This window comes from Poecilia reticulata, chromosome 6 (genome assembly GCF_904066995.2).
Source record: "Poecilia reticulata chromosome 6, P_reticulata-male-v2, whole genome shotgun sequence".
Taxonomy (NCBI): domain Eukaryota; kingdom Metazoa; phylum Chordata; class Actinopteri; order Cyprinodontiformes; family Poeciliidae; genus Poecilia; species Poecilia reticulata.
The window spans coordinates 11,682,371-11,708,412 of NC_088835.1; the positions used below are offsets into that span (position 1 = coordinate 11,682,371).

A 26,042-nucleotide genomic window follows, 5' to 3' on the forward strand; every position below is an offset into this window, starting at 1 on the left:
GATTTTTTTTTTTTTTTTTTTTTTTTTTTTTAGGAAAGGTGGGGGTTAAAAGTGTTTGCCATGCGTTTGGCCGTGCGGCGGGTGGTTGACCATGGTCACGGATTTTCCCGAGTCTCAGTAAATATTCACAATATGCTGTTTGTGTACTCTGGCCCGTCTGCCTCTGAGTGCCCGCTCTCTGCTCACTGACGATGTGTCAATATTGTCTGAGCTCGTATATGGCTGAACTGACGTCCCCCTCCCCGCCCCCCCTTCTCTCTCTTTTTTTGTCTGTGTCCTGCAGCGGTGCGTTTTCTGAGGTGGTGATGGCTCGCGAGAAAGCCACGGGAAAGATGGTGGCCATCAAGTGCATCCCCAAGAAGGCGCTCAAGGGGAAGGAGACGAGCATCGAGAACGAGATCGCCGTGCTTAGGAAGTACGCCCCGCCGTGTGACCGAGCGGTTTTCTGGGGTAGAGCTCTAGGAAAGGGTCGCCCACCTGGCTTTATCCTCGGGGCAAGCTGTTGTCCTCTTGCTCTCTTTTCTATGGCTGCTTCTTTAGTCTCTGTTTATTTAGCCGTCAGTGACTAGCTTAAGTGGCTGCTCTGTCTAGTCCTAGCTATTGAGACACACACACACACACACACACACACACACACACGCACGCACGCGCGCGCGCGCGCACACACACACACACACACACACACACACACACACACACACACACACACACACACACACACACACCTGCCCAGGTGGCTTTGATAAGATTGCACTGACACCAGGTGACACATCCTCCTCCAGGGGCTGATATATCAATACTCAGAGCAGCTCAGTTATCAGTCATTTTAAAAGTGAGCATTGCATTGCTTGGCTGTAGTTGCTTGGTTACAGCTGCATTTTCCTCTCTCTCTTTCTCTCTCTGTCTTTCTCTTGGTTTGTGATCTGTTTTTCTTCTACCACTCTTTACCCTCTCTTCTCCTCTCTGACAGTCCTCAAACTGCAACCTCATTTTCATTCCAGACTAGGAAAGCAGAGAAGTTGTGAAGGTTGTTTGGTCCTTTGAGGCTTTCACCACCTCCTCCTCCTCCTCCTCCAGCTCCACCTCACTCTTTTTAAACGCTCACCCCTTTTGAAGACCTTTTGTCGTTTACACTGCCTGTACTTTTTTTCTCGCCTGCCCAGCCACATGCACTCGGTGCTTTTATTTTCCGTTTATCCTGAGGTTTTATAGCTTAACATGTAGGCAGTCATTCATTCACCTTGGGGGTTTACACAAATTTTTTGCCATGATTTTATGTGATAGACCAACACAAAGTCGTGCATAAGTGTGAAGTGGAAGAAGGAAATGATTAATTTCTTTCAAAAGGTGCCGTATATTTCAGTTTAGCTCCCTTTATTCTTACACCTTGAAAAAAAAATCCAGCGTAACTTCCTTTGGATTTCACATAGGCTGCGGTGCATCTGGTCCGCAGCCTATGTAGCCTATAGTATCTGACTATTTTTCTGCAATCTGAACGGCCCAATCGGGATCTATTCCCAAATCTGATTTGAGCCACTTTCATATGTAAAGCAATACAAAATCGATTGTTTTCAAGGCGCCCGCAATCTGAACGGTCATGTTGCATTTAATAGGCGTTTTAAATCATTCAGATGAGACATGCATCATAATTCTGCACCAGAAGAAGCCAAATCGGACGCAAATGCAGGGTGATTTAAAAAAAAAAAAAAAAAAAAATCACGATTATGAAATTATAAAAGACATCATGCACTTCTGGCTCCGACTGCACATCCAAACAGGCTTCTCTACAGACGTTGCAGCCAGTGTGCTACAACATGCAATTTCTATTAGATGTTCTTTCTTTTGATTAGCTTCCTTTATCTTGTCAGGATTTAGTAGCAATCCTATCAGCTCCCATTGCTGAATAGTTTAAAACAGACAGCGGCATCCACCATTACTACGTCAGTAAACAACGCGCTACATGATGTTGGTGTTCTTATTCTGTCAATGCCGGTTGGTAAACCCAGAGCGAAAGTGAGTGTTTTATTTTTTCTAAATCACAGACAAAGAAGCTAGAAAGGAAAAAAATATGGAAAAACTGTAACTCTTGGAAACAGCTCCAAACATGCACCCAGAATTGCAATAGAAGGGATTAAATATAAGTATTTATGTGCTAGAATGGTCCAGTCAAAGTTCAGACCAAAGACTTAATCGAAAAGTCTTGAAAGTTGCCGTCTATTGACGTCTCCATTGACTGAGCCAGAGCTATTTTGCACATGAGAATATGGCATTTCAGTCTGCAGGTGTGCAAAGCTGCAGGAGGCAAACGTTACTCCTGAAGGTCTTAAAGTCTAATTGAAACAGAACGTGGTTTTATAAGGTCTATTTCTGGCAGGCTGAATTAAATTACACTACTTTATTTTATCCTGTTTGAAATAAAAATGTAAATGAATGTATAATTTTCCTTCTGCTTCACCTTACGCACGACTACATGTTGACATTTCACATAAGATCCCAACAAAACACGTAACAAAACTCGCGGTGTGACAGAATGCAGATAAGCTCAACCCTTTTTGCAGCGCACCATATTTGACAAGCGCACATTTATTCTAACAAAGAAGCGTAACAGAAACAAAAGACAGATCTGCTTTCTGTCGGCCGGGTGTCATTTTAAGAAAAGACTGAAGGAGGTTTCATCTGTTGCTAAGCGAATTTTCTCCCCCCCTCCCCCCTCCAGGATAAAACATGAGAATATCGTGGCTCTGGAGGACATCTACGAAAGCTCCAATCACCTGTACCTCATAATGCAGCTGTAAGTACATCAGCCCACCACGCTGTTAGTTTAGGTCAGCTCTCGGCCTCCCGTTTGGCCCGTCATTTCGATAATGTGCTGCATGCTGAGCCTGAGTGAGCGTCTGCAGTGCCCTTGAGGCATCTTTGCTTAAGTGAATGCAGCAATGTGTAAAAAAAAAAAAAAAAGAGTGCAAGTTCTTACTTCAGCTATGATTCTTGATAAAAAAAAAAAAGTAGGTTCTCTTGGTTGGATTCAGGTGACAATATTGATGCTTCTGTTTTTTTTCTGAGTAAATGTGAAACTGAATCAGGAGTCATTCTGTCTTCATATCTGAACAAACTGCAGTTATTTTACAGCTAAAGCAACAAATGTTGATGGAAAACTTAATGTCATTTTCATGATTCCACCTTTACTGTCATTAACAGAGACTTGGAGATGCTCAGTTCAAAACAATCTCCATAAAACTAAAACTTATCTTCACTTTTTGTCTTTTTTAGATTTACATACGTAAGCTGAATTAAGTTTAAGCTTCAAGAATCGTTAATTTAGTCGGTCTGTCACATAGATGTGAAGCAATTCTCTTAACTTCTTTAAAACATTGCTTCAGCTCCTTGAGGTTAGTTCATTTACGTTCCCATCACACCCTTGAGGTCGAGGTCTGAACTTTGACTGGGCCATTACATCACCATAGTTCTCATTCCCCCCAGTCGTTCTGTCGTCGATGCGCTGCTGGTGTCGACATCAATGTCCTGTTGAAGACACGGTTTTGGCAAAGCCTCAGCTGTCTGATAGATAACCTGATATTTTATTCTAGAACATTTTCACATACAGATGGCGACTTACTGACAGGAAATTACTCACAACCTGAGTCTGAAAAATAAGCCCAAATCATCCCCTCCACCTCCTCCACCGCCGTGGTGGACAGCTGCCGTGAGGTGTTTGTGCAAATGGCCTGAGTTTGAAATATTTCCAGTTTGGTCTGATCCATTCGACAGACACGGTTCATCTGGGTAATTTCAGCTCTGACTTCAGACAGTTCACACTTAGTTAGCAAGTTGTGCTGCTGTTTGCTTTTTTTTCTGGTGACTTTTCCAAATAAACCATACTTGTTTAGCTGATAGTTAATGCTTGACCTTTGACATTTAACATGCTAACTGAGACCTGAGATTAACCTTTTGGGTATTTTGAAATTTCTCTAAGCTTTGATTGATCTGATCTGGTGGGAACTCTTAGGAAATTTGGCAAATGTCTCAAATATTATTAAATTATGATCGACCTGTAACTTTTAGCTTGAAAGTGAAAACTTAAGTCAGGTTTTATTAACACAACTTTGGGTCTTCTCTAATTTTGTTAGGACTTAGAATATTGATAATGTTATTGTAGTTAAAAATGATCACAATTAAATATTGTCCTGAAACTGTGCAGCCCAATAAGGATCTGAAAGTTATATTCATGTTTTTATTTCTTTACAAAATGGTAACTAACCAGGTTTCATTTTAGTGTTAAATTTTAAACCGCAGATTATTTAGTTCTTGTTACTGTAATATTACATTATTGGTCACTTTTACAGCACAGATTTTGCCAAATATATTGTAAACTGTAACTCGTCTCCCAGAGGTGAGTGAAACTCTCACCATTAGTTTCTTTTACTGTGTAAAATGCTCATCTTCATGATTTTAAAACCCCTTCTCGCACATTTTTTACTTTTGTTTTACAGCGTTTGTGACTAAACCATCTGTAATTTAACCCATGACTCGCTGCCGTCCCTTTGTCTCTGAAAGCTGCTCGATGTTGCCTTTCCCTCATTCTTCACTAAACACTGATTGCCAGTCCTCTGTGAAAGCGGAGACGTACTCACACTTGGTGCTAAACTTAATGAGTCACTTGTTATGCCTTTGCCTCGTCTAATTGCAGATTGAAGGAGTTCAGGATGGCTGCCTCATCAAGCCCGAACGCTGCAGACGCATAATGTTATTGTGTATTATAATGTTGGTGTGTCGATACTATTGGGAACGTTTATATGAATAATATAATTGGGTAATCATTTTTGTCCTTTCAAAAAACACTTAAAATAGTTTGCAGTCGTTTTTTTTTCTCTCTCTCTGACGTTACGTCATTCACCCCAATATCTGGCTTTAATTTTCTCCCATTCCTCCTGTCAGGTGTAATGTAACTATGTTGGCTTCTATAAAATGTATCTATAAAAAGTTTGATTTCCTTTGGTAACTAATTTAGCAGTTTGATATTTTGAGACGTCGCCTCAGCGTTTCTACATAAAGTTATTTCTTTACGGTTTTGTCCGTTTTGTGAACTCCAGCTGTCTCTCCTGCACCACGCTACTCACACATGATGCGGCCGCCACCGTACTTCACATTTGGGATGCTGTTCCCCCCGTTTCCTCCAAATGTAATGATGGTCAAACACTTTAGTTTTAGCTTCACTAGACCACAAGACTAATCCCCAACAATTAAGGTTAATCTTCCTGAGTGCGTTTGAAAACTACAAGCTGCCGTGAGGTTGCATTTGGAGCTCGGCTTCTTCCTCTCTTTCAGTTCATGTTGCTACTCGGATCACTTCATCATCATTTCGCCCGTTTCTGTCAGCGTCTTTACATGGCCTTCTCCTTCTGGAAGTACTTTTGAGTCGTCGCCTTAAAATTTATTCACAGATGTGCCTCTAATCGTCTCGACTTTTGTGAGTTACTCAAAGGCTTCTCAAAGCTTGGCGCCATCGTCTTGGCTTTCCCAAATTCTTGGAAGTAAGTAATAATAATAAAAAATCCGTAATCTGATATTTAGCTAATAGAAATAATTTTGGTGATCCTAACTGACCTAAACATGAAAGGTTTGATTTAATGTCACACAGTGACGGGGAAAACGGTCTGCAGGTGGGTTAAGTCCTGGACATCCATCTGCTGTATTGATCTATATATATTTCAGTATCCCTCATCTGTTTCTTTATTAAGGTGATTTTTGCATAAATATTTTCAGGATGCTTAACATAAAACCATTCTGTGGACTATCCTGTAGTGGTGATTTCTAGAAAAATACAAACAAAACAAAAATTATAATGGTACAGGTTAATTGCATTAAAACACAAAAACTTGAGATTTAACTTTAGACAAATTACAATGCGGTCTGGGATACTTTTAGAAGCTCTCGCTGTCTCTGTGTGTTCACAGTCATAAGGGAATTTTAAATGGCACATTAATGCAAACACTTTTCTTCCCTGGTGCTGTTGTCACATGAGGCAGCATCAAAAACAAACCTCAGCTCATCTGTGACCAATAAAAGTAATTATAACGAGTAAAAAGACAACCTAGTCCAAGTTTCACAATCTGTCTGTGCATACCAAGAAAACTGTCTAAAAAAGACTTTGAGTAAAATTTCCACTCTAGATAGCAGAAAGGAACAGAACTTAGCAGAACACAGAGTTACAGTATTTTAGTATTAACGACAATATAAGATCTGATCTTCATTTCCTGCATCTGGCTGGCCAGATAACGCAAGTTAGAAACCCCAAAGGATATTAATGGGACAGGTGTCCAACAAGCTTATGACGTCCATAATTCTTTATGAAAATGAGAGAAGAAAAAAACAAACATCATGCAAAATATTTCTGCCATAATTTTACCTGAACGTTGCTCAACGACTCTAATAATCGCTATAAAACAAGAGAATCTGCAGTGAGTGGTGGTCTCTGTTTGTACAAATATATGTTTAAATATGGAGGAGTTTTGTACATGTATATCATGTCATTTATATGAATACGTTGATTTTTCAATTAGGTGGATTGATGGTACAAATGTCCAATTTGAATACATTTTAAAAACAAGAAATTGATCCACCTGTTTGAATTCATTGTAGGTTTTCTCAAAACATATAAACACAACACCACATAGCAGGTAGTGTTGCCATCAACAAGGTTTTTTTTCTGCTGGGATATTTGATCACTTTTTATTGCAGAAATGGTGCAGTTGATTAAAACCAGCCGGTTTCCAGAGACATATTCAGGTTTTATTAATTATGGTGAAGCCAGAAATATTCAACAAGCGAAAAGCCAGCTTTCTTTATCTATTACAAAACCAGCTTTGTTGTTTCTGTTGTCATATTGGACCTGTTTTAGAGGTCCGGTTAGCTCAGGTGAAAGAACATTGGTCACGATGTTTAGCAATAACTCGGAAACACTGACGCCTATTATCAGTCCCTCCAGGATGTTGCGACGTTTCTGTTTTTTGTTTGTTTGTTTTGTGATTGTTGTGGCCTTAAAATTACTGATTTCGCTGCAGCTTTTCCAAAAAGAAGTTCTTAAGATTTATTTTTGCCATAACATTGTTTCACAAAAAGTTGAAATTGCTGCACCTTTCCCTTTTTCTCATCAAGTTGTAATCACTCCTTACCTGACCTCTGGCCTAATGTCTCCTCTCTCACTCTTTGCTCTTTCTTTTAAATATGTGGAAAGCAACAGTGAGCACAACTTTTGTACGGAAACAAAGGAAAATCGGGTTTACCTAACAAGCAAGGGATGTAAAATATACTGCTCAAAAAAATAAAGGGAACACTTCAGTGTTCACTTAAACGTTAAAGTGTTCCCTTTATTTTTTGAGCAGTGTATTTAACAACATTAGTATTCTGGTTTACAACATTAATGTGATATGCCAGCATGAATTAACTGATCATTTAAAGCCCACTAGATCTTTTTCATGCTATTTGTTCTTTTTGTTTCTGTGTCATTTCTTGTATTGCTTTTTGCGCCAACAGGGTTTCTGGTGGTGAGTTGTTCGACCGTATCGTAGAAAAAGGCTTCTACACAGAGATGGACGCCAGTCGGCTAATTCGTCAGGTTCTGGATGCCGTTAACTATCTCCACTCCATGGGCATAGTGCACAGGGACCTGAAGGTATGGCAGTACTTCACATTTGGAGTGTAGGCGTATTATTTTTTTTTGCCTGCGAGGGGGAGTCCCTGGCATTGAAACCTGCGTGGGTTTCTGTTACACGTTGCAGTGATCACCCGTTGAGGTTAAATGTCAGGGGATTTTCCTTCTCGGTAAACTGTAGGAAGGGTCTTAACTGAGCTGTGAAAGCTCTTTTAACTGCAAATCCATCCAACTTCTTAGCCTGGATGGTTTGAGACGAGGGAAAGCAACAGGCTGACCCAGTGGCTGCTTCCTGTTTGTGTTTTCAGCCGGAGAACCTGCTCTACTTTAGTCCTCATGACGATTCAAAGATCATGATCAGTGACTTTGGCCTGTCCAAGATGGAGGGCACAGGTGGCGTCATGGCCACGGCCTGCGGGACGCCTGGATATGTCGGTAAGGTTACCCTCCCAGCTGTGGCTTCAGGAGAAAGTGCAAGCTGTTTTTTGTAAATACTCATACCTCGTTTTATGTTTTTTATACTGCAGTTGTATACCTCAGTTTATTTCATTTGGAGTTTATGTGATAGAAAAAATTTATTTCCAAATGAGGAAAGTGAAAAGTTTAGTATGCAGATGTAGTTGGCCCCCATTTCCCTTAAATATTCTTAAATAAAATCCAGATTAATCAGATCCATTCAGAAACCCCAACATTTTTCTCCAGCTGCTTGGTTCCTCTGCACAGATGAAAGTATTTCTGACCAATAAAACATTTCATTGTTTCAGCTCCCGAGGTTCTGGCGCAGAAGCCGTACAGTAAAGCGGTGGACTGCTGGTCCATCGGGGTCATCGCTTATATACTGTGAGTACTTGACGTTGTCTAACAGTTAACATTTTTTTAGTTCGCTTTATGAATTAACATTTGCTCAGAACAGAAACCAGCAGGGAGCTTAAACATCATTTAACTCTGCATGAAAACTATGTAAAATAAAAATGACAATTCAAGAATCAGAAAACGTCCTAATCTTGATCACAGCTTTGCGACGTCTTCAAAATCACAAACATTCAGCCAGGATTGTCACTGACAGAGATTGTTGCTTAACCCTCAGTTAATTGTTAAAATGCAGGCTGAAGCTCATTCATTAGTAACCTACCTAAGCGGTGGGCAGCCAGAGGGATCCCTGCAGCTCCAGTGACTCGGAGGTTTTCAGTAGAAAGTGTTGCACACAGTCTTTTTAAGCGAAAGAGTTTCACTTATTAGCAAGCAACAAAAAAAATCCCTGATGCTGTAATCTATTGATTAAACAATAAGAGTTTGAAGTTTTTCTTTTTTCCACATCTGTTTGTAGAAAATAGAGTTTTATTTTCAGATGAAAAACATAAATGCCTATTTTTCTCTATATATTAACACTGGATTCCTATTGTCCCGTTTTTTTCTTTTGGATTTTTTTATGTTCTTGAAAATCCCTCTGTGCCGTCTTCTTCTGTTGCATTATATAGAGAATCCAACTGCCAGTAAATGGGATTAGGTCACTGTAAATCTTTTTAGATTTGGGTTGAAGACTCTAACATCAGCAGCATAATAACCTTCACACCCACCGTTGTGTAATCTTTTGAACTTGATTTTCCTCCCAGGCTTTGCGGCTACCCTCCGTTCTATGACGAGAACGACTCGAAGCTTTTCGAGCAGATTCTGAAGGCAGATTATGAGTTTGACGCACCGTATTGGGACGACATCTCAGACTCTGGTAAGCTGAAGTTTGTGCGTCCGTGTGTGTGTGTGTGCCTGCGTGTGTGTGTTCTCCCACTGCGTTTGAAATAAAGGGTAAGTCAAGGCCCCCAGAGATTCTGCCGTTACATAACTCTGCCGGAGCTAACAACCTTGTGTTTAAAGCCGCATAACAAGGCAAAAAGTAAAGTAATGAGGGGACACAGTTCAGCAGCTGCCATGGCAACTTAATCCTGCAATATGTCTATATCCCACGTTTGGTGTCAAAACATAACAAGCAAGCTATTTTGAAGTGGACACGAATCAGTAGCTCCATTTGGCTCAGCTTAGGGGGCGCCGGCCTAACAGTTTGTCAACTTTCAGCGTTTTTAGACGTGTATGCCACCTGCGTCTGGAAAGCAGGCGTCGATATCCCACGGCAACAAACGTGGGACTCCTGTTTTACCTAAAATAGCGTCATATTTAAATCTTCTTTTGGCTCAGTGGAAAACAAAGAACCACAGCCAGAAAAGTGACAGCAGATCCTCTGAGTGGAGTCAGAAATTTCATAGACAAAGTGTAAATCATTGACTTTCACAGCCGTGCGTCAAAGAGAAATAACTTCTTTGCACAGGCCTTTTATCTTTTAGCCGTGTAATGGAGCACACTGCCAAGACTACATGTTATTGCTTGCTAGCACCAGCTAAAATTGAAATTGAGATGTCATTACAGTGTTATTTTTATTTCTTTTACATTTTTATTACATGCCAAATTGGCCAGGATTATAACTACACGTTAGAAACATTTTAAATTCTTCCTATTTCATAACCATTTGGTTTTTTTCTTTAAACTTTCATTTCAAATTCTTGTCCAACTATGTTCTCGGACTTCAGAAGACGAATGCTGAAGTCTGAGGTATATTTAATTTACTTTTATGTTTCATTTTAATTTTTACCCAAGTTCCAGTTAGCTTGGTTCCGACCTCCATTTTGTTTAGTTGAGTCGTTACAATTAAGAGCAAACCAAAACAGCTAAACGGACACAGTTTACAGTCATATGATAGGATGTCACTTTGTGTCTTTGGTTGTCAAACAAATTGATCCTTTCTTGATACAAAATGACCAGAAAAAGTTATGAAAGAAACAATCAGCCTTGGATCAAACAGATTGATTATTATTCCTCTGAGTCTAGTTTGTTATTTTGCCACTTCTTCCATCAAATTACACAAAATCTTGTTCTGTCAAAGTTAGAGGGTTTGTCTTTACTAATGTTTGGTTTGCTACCAATGCTTCCAGATCAGATTTAATCTCTTTATTTCAAATGGCCCTTATTTTTTTGTTAAAAACAACAACAACAAAAAATACAGTCTGGAGACTTTAGTCATCATATTTAGTCACCACATCCTGAAATTACATCAATTGTGAAAATGTGGCTGGTGATTTAGATGAAGCATAAAAGTCTAATGCTCAGATGAGCACACGCACATGTACTTTATTCAAAAGATTCAGGAAATCGCCAATCACCAGCAGACATTAAGAGAGGGAAGAAAAAAATAACAGACAAAAGTAGTTTCCTGCTTATTTTAGCTTAACCGCAGACTCGTTTTAAACGTCAGCATTTTATGAATTGGGCTTTTGTCACACACTGAAATCATTTATGGGATGTAAATTTTTTCCTTGCGGTACTTCCTGCATCCTCTGCAGATTCATCTGATCCTGGGAGTGAAGGAGTCATATTAACCATTTCCTGTAGTGACTCATAGCTGGAGCCGTTCTCCGGCTGGAATCAGCTAAATGGATTGAGATTAAGCATTCGAGGAAACAAACTTTGCAACATGTTCACGTTTGACCTTAAAACGTGAACGTTGTTTGCAGACATTTATGTCTAAAGCGCTGGTCATTTTTAGTGTTTTCAGTCAATTATCAGTTTAAAAAAACATACACATAAACCTTACCAACACACTCAACAGATAGCATGTTTAGCAACTTTATTATAACAAAGAAAATGGTAATGCATCAGTAAGGCTTTTACAAGCAAATGCATAATTTTTTGTTCTCATTTGTTTATTTGTAAGCTCTGTTTTATGTCCTGCCAATATATAATGTAAAAAAAAAAAAAAGAAAAAAAGATTAGAGCACATTCAAATCACGAGTGTAAAGTGAAAATATAGGAAATTGCACAGCAGGTTTCTTAATAGAGGTTGTCGATTTCAGATGATGATGTGTTAATGCACAGTTCCTTACTTTCTTCTAACTCTTAACTAAACTCAGATCAAGGCGTGTCAAAGAAAAAGTTGATCCATTGATCCATTTAAAAAAAAAAGTGTGAGTTTAAAGTTTCAAGGCATTTAATTAATAGAAGGAAAAAAATTTGCTTAGTTAAAACCAATCAAGAGAGACCGGCTTGTTTCATTCATCATAAAACCCTTCTAGTTTTTCTACCAATCTGCTTTGTTCTTGTCAGTAACTGAATTGTGACGCTTAAATGTGAGACATCAGATGAAAACATAAAACCTCGAGTGCCAGAAAGTGAAGAACTCATCCTCAGCTGGATGCGCCCTTGACTTTTCTTCTTCTCCTCTTCACAGCCAAAGACTTCATCAGCTGCTTAATGGAGAAGGACCCCGAGAAGAGATTCACATGTGACCAGGCTCTTGAGCACCCCTGGTGAGGAACCACACACACACACACACACACACACACACACACACGCACACACACACGCACACACACACACACACACACACACACACACACACACACACACACACACACACACCTCGTTTCATAGCGGTGTGACGCAGATTGCCAGGCTTACGCATGTGTCATGGAGAGCTTGTCCTCCCACAGTCATCTGTCAGCACGGCTCTGAGCGGCGGGCCCACCTCTGCCGGGCAGCGCCAGCATCTCGGGGAAGAAATCTTCTGAATAAATCCCCGCCAATTAGTGGCTTGTATCCTCAAGGATCCTTGAAGTCTTAATGAACAACTGGGATGTATTCCCAGGTCTGAGTCAGTCCTAACGAGGCCGAGACGGCATGGGCTGACGCATCCCGCCGAGGGGGCCAGCAAATCTGTTAGGGAGTAAGTGGGCATTTTTGTGGGTCGTGGGCAGGTGGTTGTTCCGATGCGACCGGCGGGAACAGATGCCATAATGGAGAGAAACGGCTTTCGTTTTACAGGGTCTCGTAAAGAGATGCGATGATGATGAATGCGAGAGGGAATCCTGCAGAAACAGCAGCCCATCACTCAAAAAGTGCTGCAGCTGAATGGAAAGAAACGCAGGGATTGAATATGAAAACAGCACGGGGATCATTCTACTGGCAGGACGGTGTGTGTGTGTGTGTGTGTGTGCGTGTGTGTGTGTGTGTGTGTGTGTGTGTGTGTGTGTGTGTGTGTGTGTGTGTGTGTGTGTGTGTGTGCGTGCTTGCTTGCTTGCGTGTGTGCGTGTGTGTGTGTGTGTGTGAATGCTTCCACTGATTGTGTGTGTGTGTATTTTCTTTTCTTTCTCTACAGGATTGCTGGAGACACTGCTCTGTGCAAGAACATACATGCTTCTGTCAGTCGACAAATGCGCAAAAACTTCGCCAAAAGCAAATGGAGGGTATGTGAAACTTTAAATCTTATTTACCAAAAATAGCAAATAATAATAATAAAAAAAGCAATGTTTTTGTTTCTTCTTGCTGGGGGAAAAAAATAAATAAATAAAGTGATTTCTGTTTTGCACCTTCTCCGCTTAGCAAGCGTTCAACGCGACAGCTGTGATCCGCCACATGAGGCGTCTGCAGCTCGGCACCAGCTTCGGAAGCAGCATCCAAAACGCCAAGCCTGCGACGGGTCCTCAGAGCCGAGCGCCGGCCAAGAGCCAGTCTGTGGACTGCGCCCCGCTCTCCCTGAAGGACTGTGAGTGACTCTGCGGATCCCAGCTGTGATCAAAACAGACGCGTTTAACTTCCAGCTTGGAGTTTAGCCAAACTTTCATTCTGCTGCCCGCTCCGTTAAGACGATCAACGCTTCTGCTGCCTTTGTGTTTAATACATCATCTTTTTAAAAAAACAAAAAAGAAGCCTTTTTGCAGCGCTGTTGATATGAGACATACAATATCTTCCAAAAGTATTTACATCCCGTAAACGTTTTACACATTGCAACAAACAAACCTAAATGTATTTTGATAGGATTTTGTGTGCTAGAGGAACAAAGTAGCACGTACATTGTGAAGTTGGGTTTCCACTTCGCAAAATCTTAGCAATAAGAAATTGGAAAAGCGTGGCGCAGCTGAATTAGATCCAGTATGACCAAAGGAAAATATTACCTCACTGCCTCTGATTTAATGTCAGTGTGAGTAAAGCTGTTTACACAAGGTTTGTTAAAGTGAGAAACAGGATTGCTTTGCAAAAAGACTAAATCTTATCAAGTGTTTGTGATGTAGTTTCTAGTGCATATGTCTTAGTATGCTTGGAATAAGAAAACTAACAAGTAACTTTTTGGCAAGAAATCCAAGCTCGTTGTAAGCCAATAATTCTTTTAATATTGATGAAAAAGTTCTAGTTCCATTCGTCAATATTAAGGAATTATTGACTTGAAGTAAGCTCCGATATCTTGCTGAAAAGTTTGAAACACATCATGGAACTAAACTAACCAGCAACTCATTATTACATAAAACAGTGCAGCATATTTCTGTTTCTAATCCGTGCCATGTCTCCCGCAGGTCCTCCTATCGCTCCTCTTCCATCCGTCGTCAAAGTGCACAACCAGGACTCTGACCTTCCCGTGTCCCTGGAGGAGCCCCAGGTGGTGGCCGAACCCGCCCGGCCGCGCCCCTCCACCGTCACGGTCATCCACACTGGGACTAAATGACGCCAGGTTCCGCGGGAGGTGAGCTGGGAGACCACCGAGCTTTGAGACCCCGGTTGAGGGGGTCTCACGTTGCGACATGGTTGCCCAGTTTTTCCATCCCGCTGCCTCCCGTCTGCTAACGCCAAACCCCGAGGGAGGAAATTTGAGGAGCCCTGGCTCGGCCTCGTTTCGCACGGCGCTGCTTCCCCTTTACGTCTTCACACAGACATGGAAGTTCAGATGAAGGAGGGGGGAAAGGGAAGACTCACCTGAAAGCTGCTGCTGCTGTGGAGACGACGGCTTGTCTGGCAGGCGAACAAACAAGCGACTGCTGACGGAGCAACGGGACTAAAGGGAACTCTCTGCTGGAGCTTGACTGTAAAAAGTCGTTCCGCTGTATGCCTTGTTTAAATATCCTGCCTGGAACCGTTCTGTAGAGTCATGTCATGCAGGTGAAACATATAAAGCTTCAAGCTGTGGTTAATACTTGTGCCATCATCTGCACTCTAAACCTGCTGTTGTTCAGGCGGCTCCCGTCCAATCCGCTGTGGTGTTTTTGCTGTGACGACTCACGGCGTCATGACTTCCATCAGTATGGCTGTCAGTGTTGTGTCTTTGCTTTATTTTATTTTATTATTTTTAAGTTAACAATCCAAGCAGGACAATCCGCATCGGTCATGCCTGTGATTCCAGAGAGAGAGAGTGCAAACGATTGCTTATCTATTGGGAATATTTATTTTCCTAGATTACATATAATGACTTTTTGTAAGAATATAATTTGCTGAGACGTGTAAATGTTTATTAAAACTGGACTTGCAGTTATTGCCACATAAATACAGTATCTACTAGATGTGACTTTGTAATTGCTGTTTTATTTAATGAGTTTCGATGTGACTGTAATGTCCTCCTTCATCCACAGGAGGGCGCTCTATGAGTTCTCAGGGATCTGCAGGGATGTGTGCTTGAATCTAACCAAACGCCTCTGTGTGATCAATCACAACTGACTCATCCGACTTACTGAAAGAAATTAAAAAAAAGAAAGAAAAACAGCTTTTTATCCCCTTGTGCCACTGGGATATACGTTTACTTCCTGACACTATGTTTCTTCTCGGTAAACCTCGAACATGACGGGTTGTGGAGAACGACCAGTGATGTGACGGTATTTCTGCTTCATTTTGCTCCCATCGCAGTGGTGCAGTTGAGGTATCGTGCTCTGCTTCCGCTCCTGAAGTGGCTGTTCTGAGAAAAACAGCTCCACTCTGTGTTTAATCACTGTGCTTTTCATACCAGCCTGTTGAATTTAGCTGAAAGACTCCGTCCTCATCCCCTCCCCTCCTGCTCTGTCGCTCTGTAAAAACTGCCTCTGACAGAGAAGAGAAAGGAGTCCGTCTTTGTATTTTCTTTGTGCTTTCTCTACTTAACTTTAATTACTCAACATGAATGTGGAATTTAAAAAAAGAAAAAAAGCAGTCCAGAAAAGTAACAAGTGCATGGCCAGTGTATAAGATTTTGCCACCTTTTAATAACAAAAGATGTGGTGAATATCAAAGATTTTGGAAGTATACTTGCTGTAAATACAAGAACTCTACAACATTCACCAGTCTTGCGTGTTTTATTTTATGTCATTAGAAGAAAAGTAGGGGTGCACTGATTCATCAATGCCGATAACTGTAATTCTGGGAGATTGGTTATCGGCCGATCTTATCCACCGATCTTAACTACCTTGGTAAAGGTCTAAAAATCAGCCACTGTCTTCTTCTGCTCTGTCGTCAGAAAGGTTTGACTGATAGACCGGACCACCAGGTCATGTCTGCACGTTTATTGTTAACAATAGCCACTATTCAGTTCAATTCAGCGACTTTCTTGCTATATTATTGAGCAACATTTCAGACAAAATAAATTGGCATCTGCCAAAACCGGAATTGGAAAGCAGGTCAGGCTTTTAAAAGATCGGTAATCAGCCAGAAATCTGCAATTGGTGCAATCCTAAAGAAAAGGTGAAGCAATAAAAGATTTTACAAAAGTTTACATAAAACACCATACTGCCGAGATGTGCCTATAGTTGTCTAAACTCCTCTTCCTCCCCACCTCCGCTGCATCTGCTCTACGTGTGACACGTACCGTCGTTGTCCTCCTCGGCATAGCTCTCAAATTCATTCCTCTTCTCCTCGTGAAATTCCCTCTTTCGCTCATCAGCAGCCAAAACCTGCCTCTGCTCCGCTGCAAACACAGAAGAAATCAGATAAGTAGGTAATGACCCAGATTTTAGATTCAAAAGGGTTCTCTGCTTTTTCTTCTATTTTGTGGCTATTGCTTCAAGAGGCAGTGTTATGTAAAATCAACTTTTTTGAGCTATACATTGTAATGTTATTCCCTCATCAACAAATCTCCTCCTCAGAGCTGCATTTTCCAAGCTTTCAACCTTCCGACTCTCAGAGCAACCTTTCCTTTTGACTCCCCCACTCAGCTCCTTCAGACTAGCCAGCAGCAATTAGCAAACACCTGGTGGAACTGCGCATCTGCTATGCTATATTGTTATGCAAGCTATTTCTCAGTAAATTGTTGCTGAAGAGCCAATAAAAGAGCGATGTTGTGATGACTTCCTGAAGAGTGTCAGAAAAAGCAGGAGTTTCTTAAATAACTTGACAGTGCTGTGATTATCTGGCTGGGAAACATAATCAGACTAAAACACACAAGGTGCATTAACAGTACCGTATTTTCTGCACTATAAGGCGCACTGTCGGCTTTTGAGGAAATTGACGGTTTTTAGGTGCGCCTGATAGTGCATAAAATACGGTATTTACAGAACGTCAAGAGCACATTGAAAAGAAGCAGACCCGCGGTACCGCAGAGTCGCTGAGCTGAAATGTTTAAATGGAAAAAACAACAAAAAAACAGGAAACCTGTTAAGGTTCATAGTTTTTGTTCACATGGTTATATTTCTGAAAGCCTTTCTTTTTTATCAGTCAGATTGTCAGCGAAACTCACACCGTCTGCATTAACGGTGGAGACATCGGCTCTGATTGGAAAAGAGATTGCGGTGCCGACCTTTCCAAACAAAGGCCACGACCCCTGACCTTTTCTCAGACTTGGCTGCTCAGGTTTGTGCTTTCGCTGTAAAGAGCAGAACATCCTGAGACTAAAAAAGACTGACAGACTGAGGTTGACTGTAATGTTATTTTATTATTATTATTATTATTATTATTATTATTATTATTATTAATACTATCATTTAAGTCTGTGGAATCCAGGAAGAAGCATTCAAAATGTGCGGCCTGATTGTCTTTGCTTGTCTTTTATTTTGTCTGGCCAAATTCCTCATTGAACTCCCAGCCTCTCTCCCACCTACTCACTCCTCCATCCTGCTCCCAGCTTTACTCTCTCGCTCTTTTTCACCTTGTTAGCATGTTACACAACATCGCGCCTTAACGCTCTTGAGACTGTCAGCCGTCACACAGAAAGCGGCTGTGCTCAGAGACGTGGTCCGGTGTGGGTGTTGGAGCTCCATGCTGGCCTGTGACTCCTGCTGCTGGGAGGGGAGCAGCAGGTCTACGGTCGGGCCAAGTTCAGAAACCAAAACAGGCCCGACGGTCACCAGCTTTACAGCAGCGTGTTTGTAATGTAACTAAAGACTGAGGTGATCAGTTGACGAGGGTAAATCTGCTAAAGATCAACTAAAGCACCACAGCAGCCCGTCCAGGTTTCACAAAAAAATCAAAATTGATAAAAAGATCATTTTATCTGTCTTAGAATGAAAACACAGTAAAAGTCTGATTTTCTTAATGATGCTAAGTGCTGTCAATGAGATCTCTTACATTCTGACATGTTTTCCATTTGCATTGTTTTATTCTGTGCTTTTTCATTTACTTTTCAGGTTGGTTCAGACATGGCAGCAATCAGGATTTATGCGCTCTTTTTTTTTTTAGTTATTTGGCAGCTTGTTGAATACATCTACCAGCTCTGCATCAGATGTGCAAAGCATTCCAATATATAGGCGATAGTGTTCAGCATAATCTCTGTACGTTTTAACGGCTTAAGGATTGCAAACATGCTAATGTATATTCCATGTTTAGGACACTACTACTAATAAAGATAATTAATGTGTATAATTACATTCATTTTGTTCTGATCTGCATTTCATTTCTAAATGAATTCAACAGAACAAACTGGATGCTTTATTTTTCAGCATTGAAGGAAAAAACGAGAGGTCACACGGTTGTCAAATGCAGCTCCACACCTGCTGGACTTTTTGCATTTCTCGTGCTTCTATCCACAGCTGCAGATTCAGCTGTCTCTGGAGACAGATGTGACTAAAAATAAATTTAGAAAAAGCACATCTCAGTAAAACAGATTGTCATAAGGTGGGGTTGTTGCGGTGAGGAGAGACGCTGAGACCCAGGTATGTTGATAATAATGATGGTTTTAATGATGACAATAAGGCACAAAACAGTCCAGGACAGGCAGCACGGGAGAGAACTATAGCACACTATAGCACACGGCTAGTTACCGGTAGCACTGCCACGTAGTCTGAACACTGAGCTTAGTTAACCAGGACTTAACAGTTCTGGAAAACTATACAAACAGACTCAAGTAAGACGACGTTAGACAATTGACAGGGATCCGACGAGGAACACAGACAACAGGTGAGACTAAATACACTGGGAGGGTAATCACAGGAACGAGACACAGCTGGGATCAATCAACGGGGAAGACAGGACAGAGACTCACAGGGAAACAGGACTAAACACAGAAAATCTCAAAATAAACACACAGAAACACGGATCATGACAGTACCCCCTCCTCAAGGGGCGGCTACCAGACGCCCAACAGAAAAGTCAAAAAACAAAACAACCCAACAGGGTGTGCGGAGGGGCGACGGCAGGAGGGCTAAAGTCCAGAAAACAAAACTAAATCCAAACAGGAACTCCAACACAGAAAAACCTTCCGGGGGCCGACCACGGCACAGGAGGTGTACCTCTCGTGGGAGAGCCGGTGGGCGGCGACGCAGGAGGCAGAGCCTGAGCGCGGAGGGCCGGGCGGAGCGCCGGCTGCTTCGGGCTCTGGAGGGCCGGGCGGAGCGCCGGCTGTAATCACAGGAACGAGACACAGCTGGGATCAATCAACGGGGAAGACAGGACAGAGACTCACAGGGAAACAGGACTAAACACAGAAAATCTCAAAATAAACACACAGACACACGGATCATGACACAGATATCAGTCCCCATAAGATTTTGTAAGCTTTAAACTCTTAATCCACTATTTTCACATGTCGTAAGATTTAACTGTATTTAAACACTAAGTATATTTATTTTCCTCAACAGTAGGAAATATCGATGTGTTTACTGTTAATATGTGTATCTACGCAACATTTAACAGCCAAATACAGGACGATTCCGTATTTTACGGAATTGAGGTGGCAACCCTTACTTTTATTTCTGAAAGATGGCAACCCTAGTAGTGGCAACCCTATGATGAGCCAGTCGACAACCCCCGATTATGTAGGACAGGGTTGTGTGGGTTTCGCTAAATGTTGTAAAGCCGTTTTAATAAACTCGCTACAGATAGAACTAAAATGGGAATAAATAAAGATGAAGGGTTGGAAACGTGACCAAAATTACTGGCGTACTGTGCAATGAGATAAGTGAGAGTGAAACGAGGAAGCAAGAGGACAGTCTCCGCCTACCGGTTCACCGCTGCTGATCCCGTTCCCTTCACGACAGTCCAGCGCTACCACTTCTGGACTTTGATAACAGTACGTTAATTAATGAATTAGTTATGCTAGTATGTCTCTGTAAGTTAGAATAACATTCCAATTTGAATATCATTGAGATAAATAAATATACTATGTAAACCTATTGAAGCTTTTGCTGATTATGTTAATGTTGGTAGCGATGGCGTACGTTTATTAAAAACGCTAGAATGTTGCAAAACAAAACAAATAAAAAAAACATAAAAAACATATTTAGACAAAAAATGTCATCATATACAGTACATACTTGGTTCGGGCCAACCATTAATTTGCTTCCAAACCAATTGCAGTAAAAGCACAAGGCATTTATTCAGCTGTAGCTTCAGGTTGCTGTCTTTTTGCTTCAATATTTCATAGTATTATTTCCTCAAGTACACTATCTATCTATCTATCTATCTATCTATCTATCTATCTATCTATCTATCTATCTATCTATCTATCTATCTATCTATCTATCTATCTATCTATCTATCTATCTATCTATCTATCTATCTATCTATCGCAGATTTCTTTGGAGTGACGCAAACAACGTGGGCGGGTAGAGAGCTGACTGCGTCATCGTGTTGCTAGGATATTTTCTTTTATGACATAATACAGGTTCAACCTTGGACTATGACGTCTATTTTCAGCCATGGTAAGACAGTTCACTTTTCCCGATTTTGGAAGAAGAACAGAACTTTTAAACAGCTAATTGTTTTGCAAAGTAAACCTAGAAGAATTATTCATTTGTTGAACAACTTTTCTTGTCTGCCAGGATTTACCCAGACGTTGCAATGTATTTTGAAGAGACTGACTACGACAGGCGGAGACTCTCTATGATTTTGGAGGAAGAATATGAAGTCTCTGACACTACAGAAAGTGAGCAAGAACTGATTTCTGATTTGGAAGTTGAACTTGCTGAGCAAAGGCATGATATTCAACAAAGCCAGGGATCTGAAATGCTGTGTGTTCCAGAAGAAGTTCTTATCAAACCACTTTTGAAGAAACAGAAAGCTTATCATCTTGAGGGAGAGTTATCAAATGAAAGGGAGGAAAAGGACCATCACAAAAAACTGTACAATGAATCACAAGATATGGACTTGCAGTTGCGTGCAGCGAAGGAAAAATGCAATCTGCAGTATAAAGACAAGTCAACAGAACATGAAAGTTCAAGTTTATCTATAAATGATGATGATGACGACGATGATTATTATGACGACGACGATGATGAAAATGTAGAAGAAAGAATAGAAGGTGTGTGGAAATCTGTCGATAAACTTAACTTACAAGTTCAAACGATCAAACAGTCAGTTGAAAAATTTAGGAGCTTACCAGATTCAAAAGAAGTTCTTAGCATGAAGGACAGTTCTTTACAGACTGACCTTAGAGACACAATTGATGCTCCACAACCTGCACAAGTGGAGACAACAGCTCCTGAAAGTGACCAAGAACTGATGACCAAGTTAGTTTCTCTTAAACAGAGATTTTGTGATCTTGAGACAGAGTTATCTGAAGCAAAGGAGCAAAGAAATCTTTACAACAAACTCTACAAGGAGTTGGAAGCTGAGCTCCTGCAAGTGCACAAAACACTGGATAAAATTAATCCCAAAGATAGGACAGCTGGATCTGACACTGCAAGTTCATTTGGAAGTTATGGCAGTTATGAGGATAAAAATGTCGAACCTGCGCATAAATCTGAATGTACTGAAAGCAATAAGAAATTAGCTAAACCAAACGAAACTAATATGAAGGACAAGTTTCCTTTAGAGTCTGATCAGAGTGTTCACAGCTCTACATTTCTGGATGCTAATGGAGGGGAACTTGGTTTGCCTAACCTGCAGCACCCTAGTGACACCATGGAAATCACGGTTCTTGAATCCATGCCAGAGGACACGAGTTTTGCAACACAGAAAGAACTTGAGGATACTAACGCTGACGACTTTACTTTGTCTGAGGACCATCATGTGTGTACAACAAAAGCAGAAATAACTCAGCTACTTTCCCTTCAACAAAGAAATGATTATCTTGAGGAGGAATTGCTTAAGGAAAAGGACAATTACAAAAAACTGTATGTTGAAGCACTACCTGAGCTGTTGGAGTTGCGTGCAATGAGGGACAAATTCCTTTTGAAATCTGAAGAGACGGCAAAAACAGTCGATACATGCATGATTGTAGCAGAGCCCAAAGAAACAATTTCAAATGAAACAATTTCTGAGCACAAAGAGAAGATATCTTACATAATTGTAGATCCTGACAACAAGGAGCTGGTTGTGCCTACTTTACAGGATTGTGGTGTGTTAGTGGAAACTCCTGTTCCACAACCTGCACAACTGGAGACCTCTGCTGCTACAACTGAGGGATCTAGAGACACACGTTACATAAGCTTGGATACTAATTCTCAGGACTCTGGCACATCTTTGGGCATCACATCTCTTGAATGTGATCAAGAACAGATATCCACTTTGGGCGGTGGCCCTCTGAAAGGAACACAAGATACAGAACGAAGCAAAGAATCTCAAATTTTGTGTCAACTAGAAGAAGAGAAAAACAAGGTACTTTCCCTCCATCAGAGAGTTTCTGCTCTTGAGACAGAGTTATCTGAAGAAAAGGACCAGAAGCATTACTACAGCAATCTATCGAATGAATTCCATGATGAGCTCCTGAAACTGCGTGCAATACTAGAGAACAATAATCAGACATCTAAACACAAGACAGCTGTACCTCATATTTCAAGTTCATCTGAAAGTGATGGCAAAGTTTATGAAGATGAAAATATCAAAGAAGCACGGAGATCTGCAGATGAACTTGAATGTGAGGTTAAAAGCCTTTCAGAACTCACTGAAAAAATTAAGAAATTAACAGAACCATGTCAAGCAAATCCGAAGGGCACATTTTCTCTAGAGACGGACCAAAATGTGAAGATCTCCACAGTATTGGATGCTGAGCATGAGAAACAGGATGTGTGTACAACAGAAGTAGAAATAACTGAGTTACTTTCCATTAAACAAATAAATTATGATCTTGAGGAGGAATTGCTTAAGGAAAAGGATGAAAAGGACTATTACAAAAAACTATATGATGAAGAACATCATGAGCTGTTGGAGTTGCGTGCAATGTGGGACAACTTCCTTTTGAAATCTGAAGAGATGGTAAAAACAGCCAATACATGGATGATTGTAGCAGAGCCCAAAGAAACAATTTCAAATGAAACAATTTCTTCCGACGCTGAGCATAAAGAAAACACATCTTACACAGCTTTAGTCACTGAAAATGATGATGTATATGCACCTACTTTACAGGAATCTAGTGTTACAGTGGAAACTCATGCCCCACAACCTGCACAACTGGAGACCTTTGCTGCTACGACTGAGGAGCCTAGAGACACACGTTACATAAGCTTGGATTCTAATTTTCAGAACTTTAGCACATCTTTGGACATCACAGCTCCTGAATGTAATCAAGAACAGATATCCACTTTGGGCGGTGGCCCTCTGAAAGGAACACAAGATACAGAACAAAGCAAAGAATCTCAAAGATTGTGTCGACCACAAGCTGAAGTAAGCACGGCATTTGCCCTTCACCAGATAATTTCCGAACTTGATACACAGGTATCTAGAGAAAGGGAACAAAAGGACTACTACCACCAACTATACAAGGAATCGCAAGATGAGCTCCTGAAATTGCGTGCAATACTAGACAAGACAGCTGTGTCTGACACTTCAAGTTCATGTGGAAATTATGACAGTGGTTATGAAGATGAAAATATCAAAGCTGCGCGGAGATCTGCAGATGAACTTGAATGTGAGGTTCAAAGCCTTTTAGAACTCACTGAAAAAATTAAGAAATTAACAGAACCATGTCAAGCAAATCCGAAGGGCACATTTTCTTCAGAGACAGACCAGAGTGCACACAGCTCTACATTTTTGGATCCTGAACACGATGACGATGATGTACCTAATCAACAGCACCCTAGAGTCCATAGAGTACCTAGAGTCACTAGGGTGGCTCTATGGAAAGACAGACCCAGGATCAACAGACTGGTTCCTGAGTCTGTGCCAAACACCTCTGAGTCTGTGTCAGACACCTCTGAGTCTGTGTCAGACACCTCTGAGTCTGTGTCAGACACCTCTTTTGCAACACCAAAGAAATTTGAGGATACTAAATCTGAGGAGTTTACTATGTCTGAAGAAGAGAAATCTATGATATCTTCAGATGTTGAAGCTCCAGCATCTGACCAAGAACAGATTTCTACTTCAGAGGTTGATGTCATCCAGCAAAGACAAGACATGGAGAAAAGAAAACTATACAATGAATCGCAAGATGAGCTCCTGAAATTGAGTGCAATACTAGACAAGACATCTGGAAATTATGACAGTGATTATGTAGATGAAAATATCAAAGCTGCGCGGAGATCTGCAGATGAACTTGAATGTGAGGTTCAAAGCCTTTCAGAACTCACTGAAAAAATTAAGAAATTAACAGAACCATGTCAAGCAAATCCGAAGGGCACATTTTCTTCAGAGACAGACCAGAGTGCACACAGCTCTACATTTTTGGATCCTGAACACGACGATGATGTACCTAATCAACAGCACCCTAGAGTCCATAGAGTCCATAGAGTCACTAGGGTGGCTCTATGGAAAGACAGACCCAGGATCAACAGACTGGTTCCTGAGTCTGTGCCAAACACCTCTGAGTCTGTGACAGACACCCCTGAGTCTGTGTCAGACACCTCTGAGTCTGTGTCAGACACCTCTTTTGCAACACCAAAGAAATTTGAGGATACTAAATCTGAGGAGTTTACTATGTCTGAAGAAGAGAAATCTATAATATCTTCAAATATTGAAGCTCCAGCATCTGACCAAGAACAGATTTCTACTTCAGAGGTTGATGTCATCCAGCAAAGACAAGACATGGAGAAAAGAAAACTATACAATGAATCGCAAGATGAGCTCCTGAAATTGAGTGCAATACTAGACAAGACAGCTGTGTCTGACACTTCAAGTTCATCTGGAAATTATGACAGTGATTATGTAGATGAAAATATCAAAGCTGCGCGGAGATCTGCAGATGAACTTGAATGTGAGGTTCAAAGCCTTTCAGAACTCACTGAAAAAATTAAGAAATTAACAGAACCATGTCAAGCAAATCCGAAGGGCACATTTTCTTCAGAGACAGACCAGAGTGAACACACCTCTACGTTTTTGGATGCTGAACACGATGATGATGATGATGATGTACCTAATCAACAGCACCCTAGAGTCCATAGAGTCCATAGAGTAACTAGGCTGGCTCTATGGAAAGACAGACCCAAGATCCACAGACTGGTTAGTGAGTCTGTGTCAGACACCTCTGAGTCTGTGTCAGACACCTCTGAGTCTGTGTCAGACACATCTTTTGCAACACTAAAGAAAATTGAGGAGAAGTCTGTCTTTCCATGGAAAGAAAGACTCAGGATCCACAGACTGGTTAGTGAGTCTGTGTCAGACACCTCTGAGTCTGTGTCAGACATCTCTGAGTCTGTGTCAGACACATCTTTTGCAACCCCAAAGAAAATTGAGGATACTAAATCTGAGGAGTTTACTATGTCCGAAGAAGAGAAATCTATAATATCTTCAGATGCTGAAGCTCCAGAATCTGACCAAGAACATATTTCTACTTCAGAGATTGATGTCATCCAGCAAAGACAAGATATGGAGGAAAGAAATGAAGAAGAAATCACCCAGCTGTCTTCAGAGCAACAGAGTGAGTGTGATCTTGAGGTGGATGTACTCGCAGATGCAAGCTCAACTGGTAGTGACAATATAGAGTTTCTACATTCACCATCAGATGTACTTCAGCTTCAGATTGATTTGTCTCAACAATCTGACACAATACCAAATCAAGTAATGCCAACAGAAGTAATTCCTAGTGCTACACTGGTAATAAGCACTCAAGACTTTGCAGATTCTGACTTGAGTACAGCAGATAAAAATCAAACTAAGCCTCTGGAGAAGAAAATCTCATTTGAAGTGACAACTCCAGAATGCGAGCAGGTTGAAGTCTTTACTCCTGTCAGGGAGCAACACGATCAAAATCAAGACACAATTTTTACAAAAGACAGAGATGCTGTTGTGGAAACAATAATTCTAGAAGAAGAGA

General features: G+C 41.0%; 1 protein-coding gene across 3 annotated transcripts in view; it reads left to right on the forward strand.

Moving 5' to 3' along the window:
* The window catches only part of camk1db (calcium/calmodulin-dependent protein kinase 1Db), a 32,715-nt gene extending 16,947 nt beyond the window's left edge, over positions 1-15,768 (forward strand). For 2 of the 3 annotated variants that reach the window (XM_081607904.1, XM_081607905.1), the window contains exons 3-12: positions 284-415; positions 2,717-2,791; positions 7,534-7,672; positions 7,960-8,086; positions 8,416-8,491; positions 9,265-9,377; positions 11,925-12,003; positions 12,852-12,939; positions 13,076-13,238; positions 14,044-15,768. In XM_081607904.1, coding sequence (XP_081464030.1) covers positions 284-415; positions 2,717-2,791; positions 7,534-7,672; positions 7,960-8,086; positions 8,416-8,491; positions 9,265-9,377; positions 11,925-12,003; positions 12,852-12,939; positions 13,076-13,238; positions 14,044-14,192 — 1,141 coding nt within the window. In that variant the 3' untranslated portion in view covers positions 14,193-15,768. Of the gene's footprint in view, positions 1-33; positions 118-283; positions 416-2,716; positions 2,792-7,533; positions 7,673-7,959; positions 8,087-8,415; positions 8,492-9,264; positions 9,378-11,924; positions 12,004-12,851; positions 12,940-13,075; positions 13,239-14,043 lie in introns of all 3 variants that reach the window. The other variant, XM_081607906.1, reaches the window with a different exon arrangement.
* The last annotated feature ends 10,274 nt before the right edge of the window (positions 15,769-26,042 follow it).